Genomic DNA, 14,580 nt, shown 5'->3' on the forward strand with positions numbered 1-14,580 from the left:
TATCAAATCAAATCAAATCAAATTTTATTTGTCACATACACATGGTTAGCAGATGTTAATGCGAGTGTAGCGAAATGCTTGTGCTTCTAGTTCCGACAATGCAGTAATAACCAACAAGTAATCTAACCTAACAATTCCACAACTACTACCTTATACACACAAGTGTAAAGGGATAAAGAATATGTACATAAAGATATATGAATGAGTGATGGTACGAAACGGCATAGGCAAGATTATTATTATTATTATTATTATTATTATTATGATGTGATTTTAAAAAGGATTGATGGAAATCCAATACTGGAAACATCTGGCAGATCAGATAAAATATATATTTTTTGAGAATAGCAACCACAGACACTTACAGGACACTTTTCAGTGTTAAATATGCAATGTTAATTTGAACATTCTTCAAAAGCACTGGGAAGTGATTATCGTCTCTGACACTGAGTACCGATATGCCTGGTGTTCCACTCACCCGTCCAACTGAAGCCCAGGTGGTCTGCTGTTATTTCCAACCGTTCCTCTTTCCTCTCGGCTTCATCCTGGGAATCTACTGTAAATGCCACCACAACAGCAGGAGAGCCGTGAGAGGATAGGCCGCGCAAGGATGGACAGGAAAAGTCACATTCACGTTAGGAAGAAAACGCTATCTTCAACTGAGCACATGAGTAAAAAGTCTCCACTGGCTTTATTGTGCTCTGTGGTGCGATAATGTTAACTATTTGGAGGTATGTGTGGATAATTAACAGTAACTGAAATGAACATGTATTTGGTGTATAGCTTCTTATTACACTATGATGTTGGTTCATAGTGTAGCAATACCATAAAAGTGATCCCCATGCAATTTTCAGGACTCTAAACATTTTTTTTTTACACAAATGGAAATATACTGCATTGAAATAAATTGCAGAAGTTCAACAGCAACAACATTGTAACAGCTCGGGAAAAATGATTGTGGTTTCTTCTCTCATTTTATATAATTCAGCTTTACTCCTACAGCCTAATTTGGTTAATAAAATATATTTGATACTAAATCTGACTATGACAAATTATGTCAGTGACATCAAAATAAAACTGATCCTTCATTCCTTCAATTATTTAAATGATTTAATTGATTCCTAAGTCAATCTGGAGATAAAAAAGAGAAAAAAGAAAAGAGACACAGCCACAAACACAAGACACAGCTCAAACACCACAGAAGCAACCACAAAGAGTCTTTAGTTACACATCACCTTAGCTACAAGACACAGAGAAGCGGCACCGTTTACGGTTAGCACGCTAGCAACACACAACAGAGAGAGAGAGAGAACGAGCCCCTTAAGGAGGGGGGGTACCTTGACTTCTGACTGTATCGTCGGGAATTCGTTGCATCTGCGTGTCAACAGGGTCATCCCACAGGGGTCTAATGGGATAGACATCTCCGGAAGCAGGGAACTGTATTTCGGGAAAAGTCTCCCTCTCTATGACAGAGGGGTCTATGCCGCTGCTCTCGTCATCCGAGACAGCAGCCTTCTGCTCTTTGTTTTTCTCGTCCTGAGGAAATCTCTCAACTTGCTTTGCAACTTCGTCGCTAATCTTATCGACAAACTCTATAGATTTCTTGCGCGGCTCGCTTTTGTCTTTGGCGGGGGTGGAAGTGTGAGATGTCTGACCAAGCTTGCCTCTAACTGGCAGCCTAGATTGGAAACCAAAGCCTGACTTTGGCTTGATGGAGTAGTCTTCGCTCATGGGACGACCCAGGTCCTTTTTAGATGATGACTTGTCTGCCTCACAGAAGCTCTTTGCTTTGGAAGACGGCGTCTTGGTTTTGGGTACAGCAGAGGGACCTGTATCTGTCTCAGACTTTCTCCTCAAGTCCTTTTTTACTGGGACCTTGAGCTTTGTGTCCTGGGATGACTCAGTACGTTTAACTGATGGCTCAGACTTGACAGGGCTAGCCTTGCCCTTGACAGGTATTCTCGATTTGGACTCTAAAGCGGGAGACTCTTTTTTAGGACTAGCTGAAGAGGGGGATGCAGGGGATGTAAAGGAGGAAGCAGTTTTAACCTGACTTTGGGGGCCAGCCTTGGCTGGGGGTTTAGTTGGGATCTTTGGAACTTTTTCAGTAGAAGTTGGGGTTTTGGTCTTTTCTGTGGTTTGGGGGAGTTCTATGACCGAATGCTGCTCCTCTGGAGAGGAGTCAGAGGACTCTTGGTCCTGTTCTGGGTACACTGATCGAGTGACAGTGGTTACTGCTGTCTCAACATCTGTTATCATTGGATTGAGGGAACTAGTTTCTACCTCTAGGGGGGTCTCCTCTACAATTATGTCTGGTTTCACCTCTAAAGTTTCAGGAGACACTGGTGATACTGGGTCTTTGTCCTTCTTAGTGGTCTTAGCTGAGGCAGAAAGACCCATTTTAGGGATTCTAGACTTAGAAGCATCTGATTTTGAGGGGGTGGCTGCTGCAGCTTCACTACCTTTCGGATCTTCCTCTGTCGAGGCACGGTGTGTGGAATCTGAAGCATCTTTCGCCTGTTCCTCGTCTTCCTCCACTTTTATTTGCAGGGTCAGGTTGAGTCCGACTTCACTTTCTGTTTGGACTCCTCTATCTCCTGGCTCATCTCTGACCTGTTCAGCTAGCGCCTCCTCTAGGGGCTGCTCGCCTATCTGGAAGAAGGCAAAGCCCTCGTCCTCATAGCTCCGTTTGGTCATGTCAATAGCTCCGCTCCGAGTCATCTCAAAGAGCTTCCCCTCTTGGAAGAGGAATGGATTGGGCTCGCTGGTTGGCGTGCTTTCCTCTGTGGGGCTCCTTCCTGGGGTGGTGTCCGGGGTTGCCCCCTGGGACTGCCGGTCTACAATCAGACCCAAGATCTTCTGCTCTTCCTCTTTGACGCGGGCCGCAAAAGCATCATCGTCTTCGCGCATGGCACTCCAAGGGTCTGCCTCCGCTCTGGCGGTTACACCCTTTGACTCGGTTCTGGGAGGTTCCTCTTCCTCATCGTCTTCCTCTGTGTCATCGTAGATACAGATCTCAGGTTTGAATGTTTCCCTCACTTGTCCAATGACAGCAGTGGAGGACGTTTCTACCTCAGGGGCTCCTGAGTGTCTCCTGTGATCTCCTTTCACTTCGTCAGTTATATTACTCTCTATTTGACAGGGAGCTTTTACAGCAGCTGTCTGCAGACTGCCTGCATCTGATTCTTTCCCTCCCCCATCATCCTCCTGGCTTTCCCTTGATTTCCTCAAGCTTTCCTCCTTCTGCTCATCGGTTATGTTTGCAGCCCCCTCAGAGCTGGAAGACACGGTAACCGTTTTAGCTAAACTGTCTTCCGTGTCATCCATGTCTTCGCGTGACTGAACTGATTGTGGGACATGCTGCTCTGAGACAGATTGAGGTCCCTCCACTGCTACCATTGTAGCTGTGCTCTTGGCTTCTGTGTGGTCGATTCCTTCATGCACACCTGCTGGAAAAGGAGAGGGAGGTTGTACTTTAATAAGGGATTCAACAGAAAGAGCTAACTCTGAGGTCTCCTTGGCCCTATTGAGCCCACTCTCATTTGCGGACTCTAGTTCAACTGTTTTGAAGCTATCATCCCCTGCTTCGTCACCCGCTAAGGCAATGATATATTTTCTAGAGTTCTTTTTGGCTCTGGTGTCCTGGTCCACTTCCTCAAATGTATTTTTTTTGGCTGACATTTTAAACATCTCATCCTCTGGGATGAATTTCCTCTGTGCTTCTGCCTCATCATCCTCTTCCTCTGAGTATTCGGGGATGAAAGCTGGTATGGACACCACAGATAGGTACATGTGGTCGGGGGTTTTGGGGTTTACCTCATAACTTACCTCTTCAGAACTAGGGGTGTCGGGGGAGAGGGGACTCTTACCAGAACTTTCCATCTGGGACGAAGTCTGCTCGATACTGTCATCATCGTTGGCACTAGCCTCCTGGTCCCTGAGTAGCCTACTACGCAACGCGTCTGGGGGGAAGTCTGAGGCTTTGGAGGGCTCTGGGTGTCTAGAGGACCCACTGGGCTGATCTAGAACGGGAGGGAATGTTTTCTGCTCTACAGGGCTGCTTTCTAAGGAGTCACAACAGGGGGATTCCTTTGTTGGGCTGGGCTCGATGGAGTCTGGGGTCCTATGGGAGGAGTCGTCTTCCATGAGGGGACTATCCTCGTCTAGAGAGTCTCTGTGGCTTATGGTCAAAGATTCGTCGGCTAAGGGACTGAGGGTATCTGGGTCTTTTAATGGCAATTCTAAGCTTCCTTGACGTTGAGTAGAGGCACTAGAAGCAAGGGTCGTAGCTAAAGCTGATGCTAGCTTGTCATCAGCGCTCTCCTCATCACTAATGAAGCTCTCTAAAGTCTCTGAAACTCTCTTTGTAAGCTTTCTCGGTTTAGATGGCTTAGACTCGCCCGTCTGAAAAGATATGGACTCACTCGTGGTGCGGTCGTCTGCAGCCTCACTGGGAGAGACAGGGAGGGTCATTTCCGTTAATGGCTGGTCATCAATGGTCCCCACACCGGAGTCTCCAGACTTGTCCTTGGTTTTATTGTCACCTTTGACAGCTATAGTAGCAGCTGTTGAGTTTTTAGTGGACTGGTCAGCGTTTTTGGGAGAGAGGGAGAGACTGTCAGGGCTTGTTCCAGGGGTGGCTAAGCCCTCGTGTTTGAGGCTATCCTCTGAGCTAAGGTGAGGAGGACTACCATCACCCAGGCTTGCACTGGGAGAGTCTGCCACGCCCTCATGTTTCAAACTATCAGAGCTATCATAGAGGGAAATATTCAGAAACTCTACGGTTTCAGTTAGGTCTGGCTGGGCAGCAGGACTACCCTCTACAGAGGTCTGCTTAAACTGTTGGTACTCTGGATTGTCCTCAAGCTCTGCTTTAATTTCAGCACCAAAGTCTTTGGAGTGCTTTCTGTGTGGGCTAATTTGCTCATCTTTCTCTCTGTGGTGCTCGCCAGGAATGGCGTCCAGTGATACTTCCCGTTCGTAACGGATTGTGGTGGCTTTGATAGTGGATTTTGACTGTTTCGGCTGTAATTCTGATTCTGTTGTTTCATGCTCTGTAGAGGTGTGGGTTTTGAGCTCGAAAAGTCCAGACTTTCTCTTTGAGGGGTCCTGCCCCTTTTGGAAGGATCGCATGAGCTCCCTTACTGACATAGTCTCCTGCAGCTTCTCAGACTCAGTTTTGGGGGACTTAGGGGGGCCCTGTTTAGCGGTGTCCTGTTTTGAGGGGCTCTGTTTCAATTTAAGGGTCGTTTCTTCGGTCCTTTGAGGGATTTTGCTCTCCACAGCAACCTTTGAGGGTTTGGTGCTAGTTGGCTTTTGACCCTTCTGCTCTGCCTCCACTTTCTGCTGAAGGGCTTTGACTTTGTCTTTTATGGACCCAATGGGGGTCTCCTCAACTACTGGGGACACAGGTGACACTGGTTTAGGGTCTGTGGGTGCACTTAGGCGAGCATCCCCATAGGTATATTCCTCCGCCTGTTCCTGGTCTTTTCCTTTCCTCCTGGCTGGCTTTTTGAGTTCAACAGCAGGAGTTTTGATTGTAGCTGTTGTTATTATTGTCGTTGTGGTTCTTTTCATGCCTTTGCGCAGGACAACCTCTGTGAATTTCTCTTGGACCACATCCTCCTGAGCTGCTGCACTGGAGCCCTCAGGTACATCCAGGAGATATTCTTTGAGTTCACCAGTCAGGTGTGTGATCATGCCAGACACGTCTTTGATGGCTTTAGGTCTGGGAATCCCTCTGTTGACTCTGACTTCATGTAGAATAGGTTCCTGGGGTTCTAAGGCAGACATCTTTTTGGCCTCCTCTATATCACAGTCTGAGAGGAGGATCCACTCTTCATTCATTCTGGCTGCTATTGCTGCCCCCTCTGCTACCTCACCCTCCAATGTTCCACTCCTGAGTATCTTGCCCACTTTCTCCAAATCCTCTTTGACCTTCTCCATGATTTCAAACGGCTCGCCCTGAACCTCCTCAGCCCCTTTCTCCAGACCGCTCACTTCCAGAGAACTGGATTTGTCAGTGGAATCCGTGGTTAGGATGGCTGACATTTTGATCAGGTCTTGTTTCAGCTCAGACACATCGGAGAGAAGGTCCGGATCTCTTTTCTGGACTGTCGTCGACGTAGTGTCTTCGTCATCTTCCATTTTGGCAAGAGGACAATTAAGGTGCAAAAAAAATTGAAATTGAAATGAAAAAGAGACAGACATTGGAGAATGTGGTCAGGACAGGAACAGGAATAGTACAAACTTTCAGGATTCAAAGGGTAAAGCAGGGTCACAGTGACATCTACAGAATGTATCAAAGGGAGGGGCTTTTGATCAACTGGGGTTCTTTGGCGGCAAATACTGCAGCAAAGCAAAAAGCCAACTAAATCATAAAGATGGGAAGGAAATGAGCAGGAAATAACTTGCTTATACACATATTCTGCACATTCACGCTCACAACACAAAAGCGCGAACATATCTAAAATAAGTACTCGATCAAACAAATGATGAGCAACAACAGACACCCACAAATCAACAAAAGATAAGGAAACAGGGAAACAAACAAAGGGATAACAACATATAGGTAGACAGACATCTCAAGATTGTCTACAGAGAAAAAGAGAAAAACATGTTTTAAAAAACAATTTTAAAAACGCAATTTTTTCCTCAGAGAAGAAAGCCAGTGATAGCTGGAATGTTGCTAGGACTGTCTGCGAGTGGTCTGAGTGAGGAAGGAAAATGGAAAACTAGCTGTATTGGCAGAGAGGTTTGGATTTTTTTTTTTTTGTCTGTTAACTTATTTACCGCCTGGTGATGTCACTAGGCAGGCCAAAACTCCATCCCACCAAAACAGGTGGAACTTTCAGGCAGTCTTTTCAAACAGATCTTACACTAAAAGGGCATGATCCTCATTTCCACAATTCTACAATATTATTCCAAACTCACAGTGTGGAAATATATATATAAAACACAGGGAAATCACGTTTTTGACTGCACTGGGCCTTTAAGGAAATGTATGTTCTAAAACAGGAAAGCATAATTGATTGAAGGGAAGGGCATGTGGTCCTTTTATAGGACTGTATCCATTCCCTATAATAACTTAAACTAACTTAAACTAACTTGTACTAACTTATACAAACTTTCTGAAACATAACTGAAGAGAAAATTGAAAATCATAATAAGAGTAGTGGATTAAAACTGATTCAAATAGAGAGTGAAAAGGAATTCAAAGATCAATGTTAAAGCAAACCAAAGAGTCAATATAACTCTCACACTTGACACACACCCAGACACAGGAACACACACATACACACTCATGTAAGCCAAGTTATTTCCATGCAAAGCAAAGGGGAAAGTTGACATGCAGCCTCCTGGTGAAAAGTGAGTGGAGCAAATTTAAAGTGATTCATTTAATTCATTAAATAAAACTAGCAAACACTAGCAAATCTACATTTTATATTTATCAAAGAATGGTTAATTTAGGTATTCACATTCAATAGTGTGGTGAGTTATGACTATGACTACAAAAGGTGAAGCTAAAGCATCAATTCCATATTATGTATGACATGTGTATGCAAATTGCCACATGCGTCATGCATACACTGTTTAATGTAATGAAGTTGAATTGAACAAATAACACTGTGTACATTACATTGTCTATCAGTTTATGTAAGACCTGTGTGTGCTGTACATGTATGTTTTGAAGGTAAGTGCATACAGAAATATTTCCTATATTATGTATATTGCATAAATATGTAGATATCCAGCTATGCTGAGGCACATGACCATGATTAATGATCAATTAGTCAATCAATGAATCAATTAGATGCAAAGGGAAAATATGATCCATATATGGGTAGGGAATGAAGGATGGGATCTGGAGGGCTGTGAAAGCTAGACTACAGTTTGCTTTGCCATTAGGGTACTAGAATTACTATGGGGGTACTATTCTGTTGTCACATAAACATCACCAAGTTATCAATTACAGTTTGTTTGAACTCTCTCTCTCCATGTGTCCCAAATTCAAAATGGCAGAGAGGAGGAAGTCAGCATGAAGACACTGGTGCAACGATGTGTGACATGAGAAATGGATGAAGTTCATGCCCGATGAAGTTGTTGGCATAACCTTGGCTGAGGTGCGGTGGAGTGAAAGTTTGTGTTGTTTTGTTTTTGTGACAAAGACAAAACATGTAGAACTTAAAAAAAGTATTGCATGTGCTACAGCTTTGCTAACAAGGGTCATATGAAGCTCAACGTTTATGCATTCGCTCTGGTTACCATTCTGTACTGTTCTCTACAATGGTCAACTAGCATAACATCATTAGCAACGTCTAAATCTATGGCATGGTTATAATGCACTTATCAAAGCAATTTCCTAGTCATAATGTTTGAGTAATGCAGCCATATTATAACAGTTAAAAGTTAAATGGCATGTCTATAAAAGTTTTAGTTTGTAAGTCGCTCTGGATAAGAGCGTCTGCTAAATGACTTAAATGTAAATGTAAATGTATAGCTGAGAAAGAAAATATGTTTTAAAGGTGTTATCAAAAAATGGTATATTACTTACATTTCTCGAGCGTCCTGCTGATCTGTATAGAGGAATACAGAAATTGCACTATGAATATATAATTAAATCATTGTGTAAGAAAAATCTAGGCAAGATTTTGAACACATTTGCTACACGAAGGAAATAAATAGTATAATTGGACATAGAACTGTTACTAATATCTAAAGATGGATACTCTAGTACAAGTGACAAGCACAAGAATTGATCAGTAATAACATGGAACACGGAGAGCCATATACTAAATATATAAATACATGGCCCTTTCTAATACCTAATATAATAGCTAAATGGCAAACAAAGTGGACGTCTAGTGACAAGCTTCTAGCCTGAAAAGAGCATGTAAAGATCATTAAAAATTAACACTAGTTAGCGGGGGAGAAATGGGGAGAGAGGCACAATGTTACCTCTTCCTCAGCCTCTTGGTCGGAATCAGATTCCTTTTGGGGTGCAAGAAGCAGAAAGAAAGAAAGATAGATAGATAGGTAGTTAGTTAGCTAGTTAGATAGTTAGACAGATAGACAGATAGAGGAGGGGGAGAGAAAAGAGAGTGGGCAAAGCAAAATTACCATAGTGACAGCTTTGAAGGTAGGTGGCCAATCAATGTTGTTTTTTGGCAGGGTGGTTCAGAGTAAACATAAAATATCATTATTAAAGGAGAAGGGATTCATGCTACACTATAGGACAGCTACCAGTACTTACATATAGTACTGCTGGTTGCTTGTAGTTAGTTCATAAATCACAGTTAACACTAAAACTGCTGAAGCAGTCATTTTGACTGCTCATGCTCCCCTCCGCCCTTGACTTTCCTAAATAAGTCTATATAACACACTGTCGTTGTTAGAATCTTAATATCATAAACAAAACTGGAGTTAGAACCAATTTTAGGAGGGCATGTCATTAAATGGAATGGTTTCCCCCCCTTATCCCTACAGTTGAAAGTGCAGTGTCCATCTGATAATCCCCCCGACAATTGCCTCAAAGCTGGCTGGTTAGCTAACATTACGTGACGTGTGTACAACACCCGTTGAATAAGACCTGTGTCAGTAAACGTCTGCAAAAAAAGCATAATTAAATTGCTTTTAATTCCTATTCCTATTATCCAGAGGTAAACAAGTCATTGGCCAGAGCGTCAAGTGTACACCAACGAAACGAGATGGGTGGGGCTAAAACTTAAGAGGGTGGGGACGATGCTGAATGGGTGTAGACAAAGAAGAGCTCTTCACTAGATACTAAAACATTCAAAGGCCATTTTCTCAAGTGAGTTTACAAGTTGATCAACTTTCAAAGCAGAAGTACTTTCCCATTGTTCCTCAACTGTAGTGTATGATACACCATTTTGTAGCTCTGAGTCTCTACTTTTATCCATGGGAAAAAACACAACTTCAAATTGTGTTACATAAGACCGAATCCAGGTGGTGAGTCACATTTATCCATTCTAATTATAGGTCTAAAATGGTATGTACCTTATATCAGTTCACCAAATCAAAGCAGTCTTATCAGTCTAATCTGACCTACTTGGAGTAGGCTGCACAGTGAGAGCGTGCGTAACTGTACATGCTGAACGGCTTTCAATCTCTTGGGAAAAAAAGGCAGCAGGTACGAGTGTCTGAGAATGTTGTTGATGAGGCTTGTGGAACATTATGTTAGCAAAGGGAGCAATGTCACCATGGACAATTTATTCACTTCACTTCACTTGTCATTGGCGAACAAGTTGCTTGCAAAGAAAACCAGTCTGGACGGCACCATGAACAAAGTGAGTCCGGAGCCTCGTCCCTTTGTACAAAATACGGCACCTGCACAGCAGTTGTATTCCACAAAGGTGCAGAAGAATGACAAAACAACAGGACTGTCACGACTTCCGCCGAAGTCGGCTCCTCTCCTTGTTCGGGCGGCGTTCGGCGGTCGACATCACCGGCTTTCTAGCCATCGCCGCTCCATTTTTCATGTTTCCATTTGTTTTGTCTTGTTCCCTGCACACCTGGTTTTCATTCCCTAATCAATCTACATGTATTTATTCCTCTGTTCCCCATCATGTCTTTGTGTAAGATTGTTTGTGGTACGTGTTTGTTGTTGACGCGCCAGACTGTTTTTTTTCTTCCCCGTGGTATTTCACGAAGATGTTTATTGTTAAACATAATTCTTGTGACTGTTTTGCGCATTTTGCCTCAATAAAGTGTGCGCCTGTTCACAAATCTCTGCTCTCCTGCACATGACTTCGCTACCAGTACGCACACACCAGACTTCGCTACCAGTACGCACACACCTGACAAGGACACAATCAGGAGAAAACTGGAGACTATTACGCACTACAACCAAACAAAGGTATGTCAGAGTGTGTCAAGCAAATGAAAGTTACAAAAATGGTGTCAGCTGTTAGGACAAGGGATAACAGCTAAATGAAATGCAACTGTTAGGACAAGGGATAACAACTAAATGAAATCCAACTGTTAGGACAAGGGATAACAGCTAAATGAAATCCAGCTGTTGCCATTGTGTGAAGATGCACACAATCAGAAGCTGACAATAATAGACTATTTTTGACTGCTGTCATATCGACATACAGTATATTCATTATAATGCTATTATTGCTTTTGTGCCGAGTTTCACTGTTTATCAAGGCTACTTGGCTCTTATAATGATGTTTAGGCTACTGAAGTTTTCATAATTTGTTTCATATAAAAATAAGCTGGTACCATGTTGCAACGCATATGCTTTCTGTTTCATAGTTGTAACAAAGGCACGCCATGAATAAAATTGAACACTAACATTTTTGTGTTTTTTGTGTTTTTGTGTTTTTACATACAGACACAGAAACTAATGACAATGAAATTTGTGTTATTTAAAATAAAATACAAGTCGTATTCTAATGTTAACCAAGGCCTTCATAAAAACAACCAAATTATTATTTTTGCTATAGGTATATATGAAAAATATTAATTACACTGTTAGAATGTTAGCTTGAAGGGGGTCCCTCCAGGCCAAGCGGTACTAGTGTTAAAAGGTGTAGTAATGATTTTAATCATACAGACAGACAAAATAACAGATTTGGTCACAGGTTATGACCCCAATATAACACCAATTTAAAGGAAGATAACATGCTATGAGAACTGTCATTGCATGTCACGTATGCATATTTTGCATGTTAGTATGCAAACAACACACCTGTAGAATGTACCTGTGGGAGATGCTAGTGAGGTATTGGAATACTCAGTAATTCTTGAAGTCAATCAATCATTTTAACTTAAAGGAAAAACCTAAGCAAAACCACAAATTCCTATAATTTACATTGTTAAATAACATTAATATGTGGGAACAATACTTTTTGAGAGCAAATGTTTCATTTTGTCGTTATAATAATGTTGGTAGCAGCAAAATGGAATGCACCCTGGACTGAAGAGGCAGACAAACAGGAGAAATGTGGTGGACCGGGACTCTGTTAAATTACACATTTCTCGAGGCAGAAATATCACAAAAATATGATCAATGGCTCATTCGAGAGAAGATATGACATTGGCCAGTAGTGAAATCTGACATGTTTGATAGAAGTTTTCACGATCTAAAAGTCGTAATCCTTTTAACTTCCAGTGTAGTGAGAGCGACTTTATCGCAATGCTACGTCATACTGGTCGAAATTCTGCCTGCTTGAACGGCAATAGCTACAGATACACATGAAAACATGAAATGACCCCGAGAATCGATAGAACATCGCTCAAAGATAGATGCACAAAAACATTATAACATTCAAAATGGGTGAATCTTTCCTTTAACATTAAGTAAGGAATTCTGAACACTCAGGCATGTAATGGTAACCGTTGGGGTGCTATACAGCACTCAGAGTTGTTCCTGTACAGGTCACATGGTCAGGAACAATTCCAGGTCCTAGGTGTACCCTACGCTGTGTGTTCAGGTGGAGGTAGTGTTAAGGTGTTCTCACCTTTGAGTAGTATGGTAGTGTGATGTTCAGGTTGCATATAGCGTTGTGGGCCAGACTTCTATAAGACCTGGGTTCTTTCATAAAGGACAGACGGCCACACGGATCCTGAGTGTTGTCTCGGATCTGTGGAATCATCGACATCATTATCGTCAGTCAGTCAACCAATCGACAGTATACGATATATTCCTAGTTTGTAATGAAGTCAATTATATGGCTGAGTGTTGAAAGATGGTAAAGTAACGTTAACCTTGATAAAGAGTGCCAGCCTGTTCTCTTTGAAAGCAAAGAAGCTGAAGAGGTGGTGCTGGCCACTCTTGGTGAGAGGGACCAGGTTGCCGAAGCAGTCTGCATAAATGGGTTTACCCTCTAGGACCTGAGGAAAGGAATCAGACATTAATTCTAGCTGAACATAGAAAATACCAAATCATTGCCTGTTAGTCATCAACAGCAAGACTTATGAAGAGTTCACACTTTACTGATAGTTCACTACTAAAAAAAAAAACTATATTATAACACAACTCTATTATAACACACCTCTATTGTAACACACCTCTATTGTAACACCTCTATTGTAACACCTCCCTCTACTATAACACAGCTCTATTATAACACACCTCTATTGTAACACACCTCTATTATAACACCTCCCTCTACTTTAACACAGCTCTATTATAACACACCTCTATTATAACACCTCTATTGTAACACCTCCCTCTACTATAACACAGCTCTATTATAACACACCTCTATTATAACACCTCCCTCTACTTTAACACCTACTATAACACCTCTACTAATACACAACTCTATTATAACACCTCTATTGTAACACCTCTATTGTAACACCTCTATTGTAACAACTCTATTGTAACACCTCTATTGTAACACCTCTACTGTAACACCTCTACTGTAACACCTCTACTATAACACCTCTACTATAACACCTCTACTGTAACACCTCTATTGTAACACCTCTACTGTAACACCTCTACTGTAACACCTCTACTATAACACCTCTACTATAACACCTCTACTGTAACACCTCTACTATAACACCTCTACTATAACACCTCTACTATAACACCTCTACTATAACACCTCTACTGTAACACCTCTACTGTAACACCTCTACTGTAACACCTCTATTGTAACACCTCTATTGTAACACCTCTATTGTAACACCTCTACTATAACACCTCTACTATAACACCTCTACTATAACACCTCTACTATAACACCTCTACTATAACACCTCTACTATAACACCTCTACTATAACACCTCTACTATAACACCACTATTATAACATCTCCCTCTACTTTAACACCTACTATAACACCACTATTATAACACATCCCTCTACTGTAACACCTCTACTATAACACCTCTACTGTAACACATCTACTGTAACACCTCTACTGTAACACCTCTATTATAACACCTCTACTGTAACACCTCTACTATAACACCTCTACTGTAACACCTCTACTATAACACCTCTATTGTAACACACCTCTATTATAACACCTCCCTCTACTTTAACATCTCTACTATTACACAACTCTATTGTAACACCTCTACTATAACACCTCTACTATAACATCTCTACTGTAACACCTCTACTGTAACACCTCTACTGTAACACATCTATTGTAACACCTCTACTGTAACACCTCTACTGTAACACCTCTACTGTAACACCTCTATTGTAACACCTCTACTATAACACCTCTACTGTAACACCTCTACTGTAACACCTCTACTGTAACACCTCTACTGTAACACACCTCTATTATAACACCTCCCTCTACTTTAACACCTACTTTAACACATCCCTCTATTATAACACACCTCTACTATTACACAACTCTACTGTAACACCTCTACTATAACACCTCTACTATAACACATCTACTGTAACACCTCTACTGTAACATCTCTATTGTAACACCTCTACTGTTACACCTCTATTATAACACCTCTATTATAACACCTCTATTATAACACCTCTATTATAACACCTCTATTGTAACACCTCTAGTATAACATCTCTAGTATAACACCTCTACTGTAACACCTCTATTGTAACACCT

The 14,580-nt window shown here is 41.8% G+C and overlaps 1 protein-coding gene across 26 annotated transcripts in view; it reads right to left on the reverse strand.

Moving 5' to 3' along the window:
* LOC139534675 (ankyrin-2-like) overlaps positions 1 to 14,580 on the reverse strand; it is a 213,942-nt gene that overhangs the window by 23,993 nt on the left and 175,369 nt on the right. For 17 of the 26 annotated variants that reach the window (XM_071334004.1, XM_071334021.1, XM_071334008.1 and 14 more), the window contains 6 exons: positions 12,736 to 12,861; positions 12,489 to 12,611; positions 8,959 to 8,991; positions 8,555 to 8,576; positions 1,338 to 6,140; positions 479 to 556 (listed from right to left, as the gene is read on the reverse strand). In XM_071334004.1, coding sequence (XP_071190105.1) covers positions 479 to 556; positions 1,338 to 6,140; positions 8,555 to 8,576; positions 8,959 to 8,991; positions 12,489 to 12,611; positions 12,736 to 12,861 — 5,185 coding nt within the window. The remainder of the gene's footprint in view (positions 1 to 478; positions 557 to 1,337; positions 6,141 to 8,554; positions 8,577 to 8,958; positions 8,992 to 12,488; positions 12,612 to 12,735; positions 12,862 to 14,580) is intronic. The other 9 variants (XM_071334020.1, XM_071334019.1, XM_071334012.1 and 6 more) reach the window with 8 other exon arrangements.

This window comes from Salvelinus alpinus, chromosome 11, assembly GCF_045679555.1.
Source record: "Salvelinus alpinus chromosome 11, SLU_Salpinus.1, whole genome shotgun sequence".
Classification (NCBI taxonomy): Eukaryota; Metazoa; Chordata; class Actinopteri; order Salmoniformes; family Salmonidae; genus Salvelinus; species Salvelinus alpinus.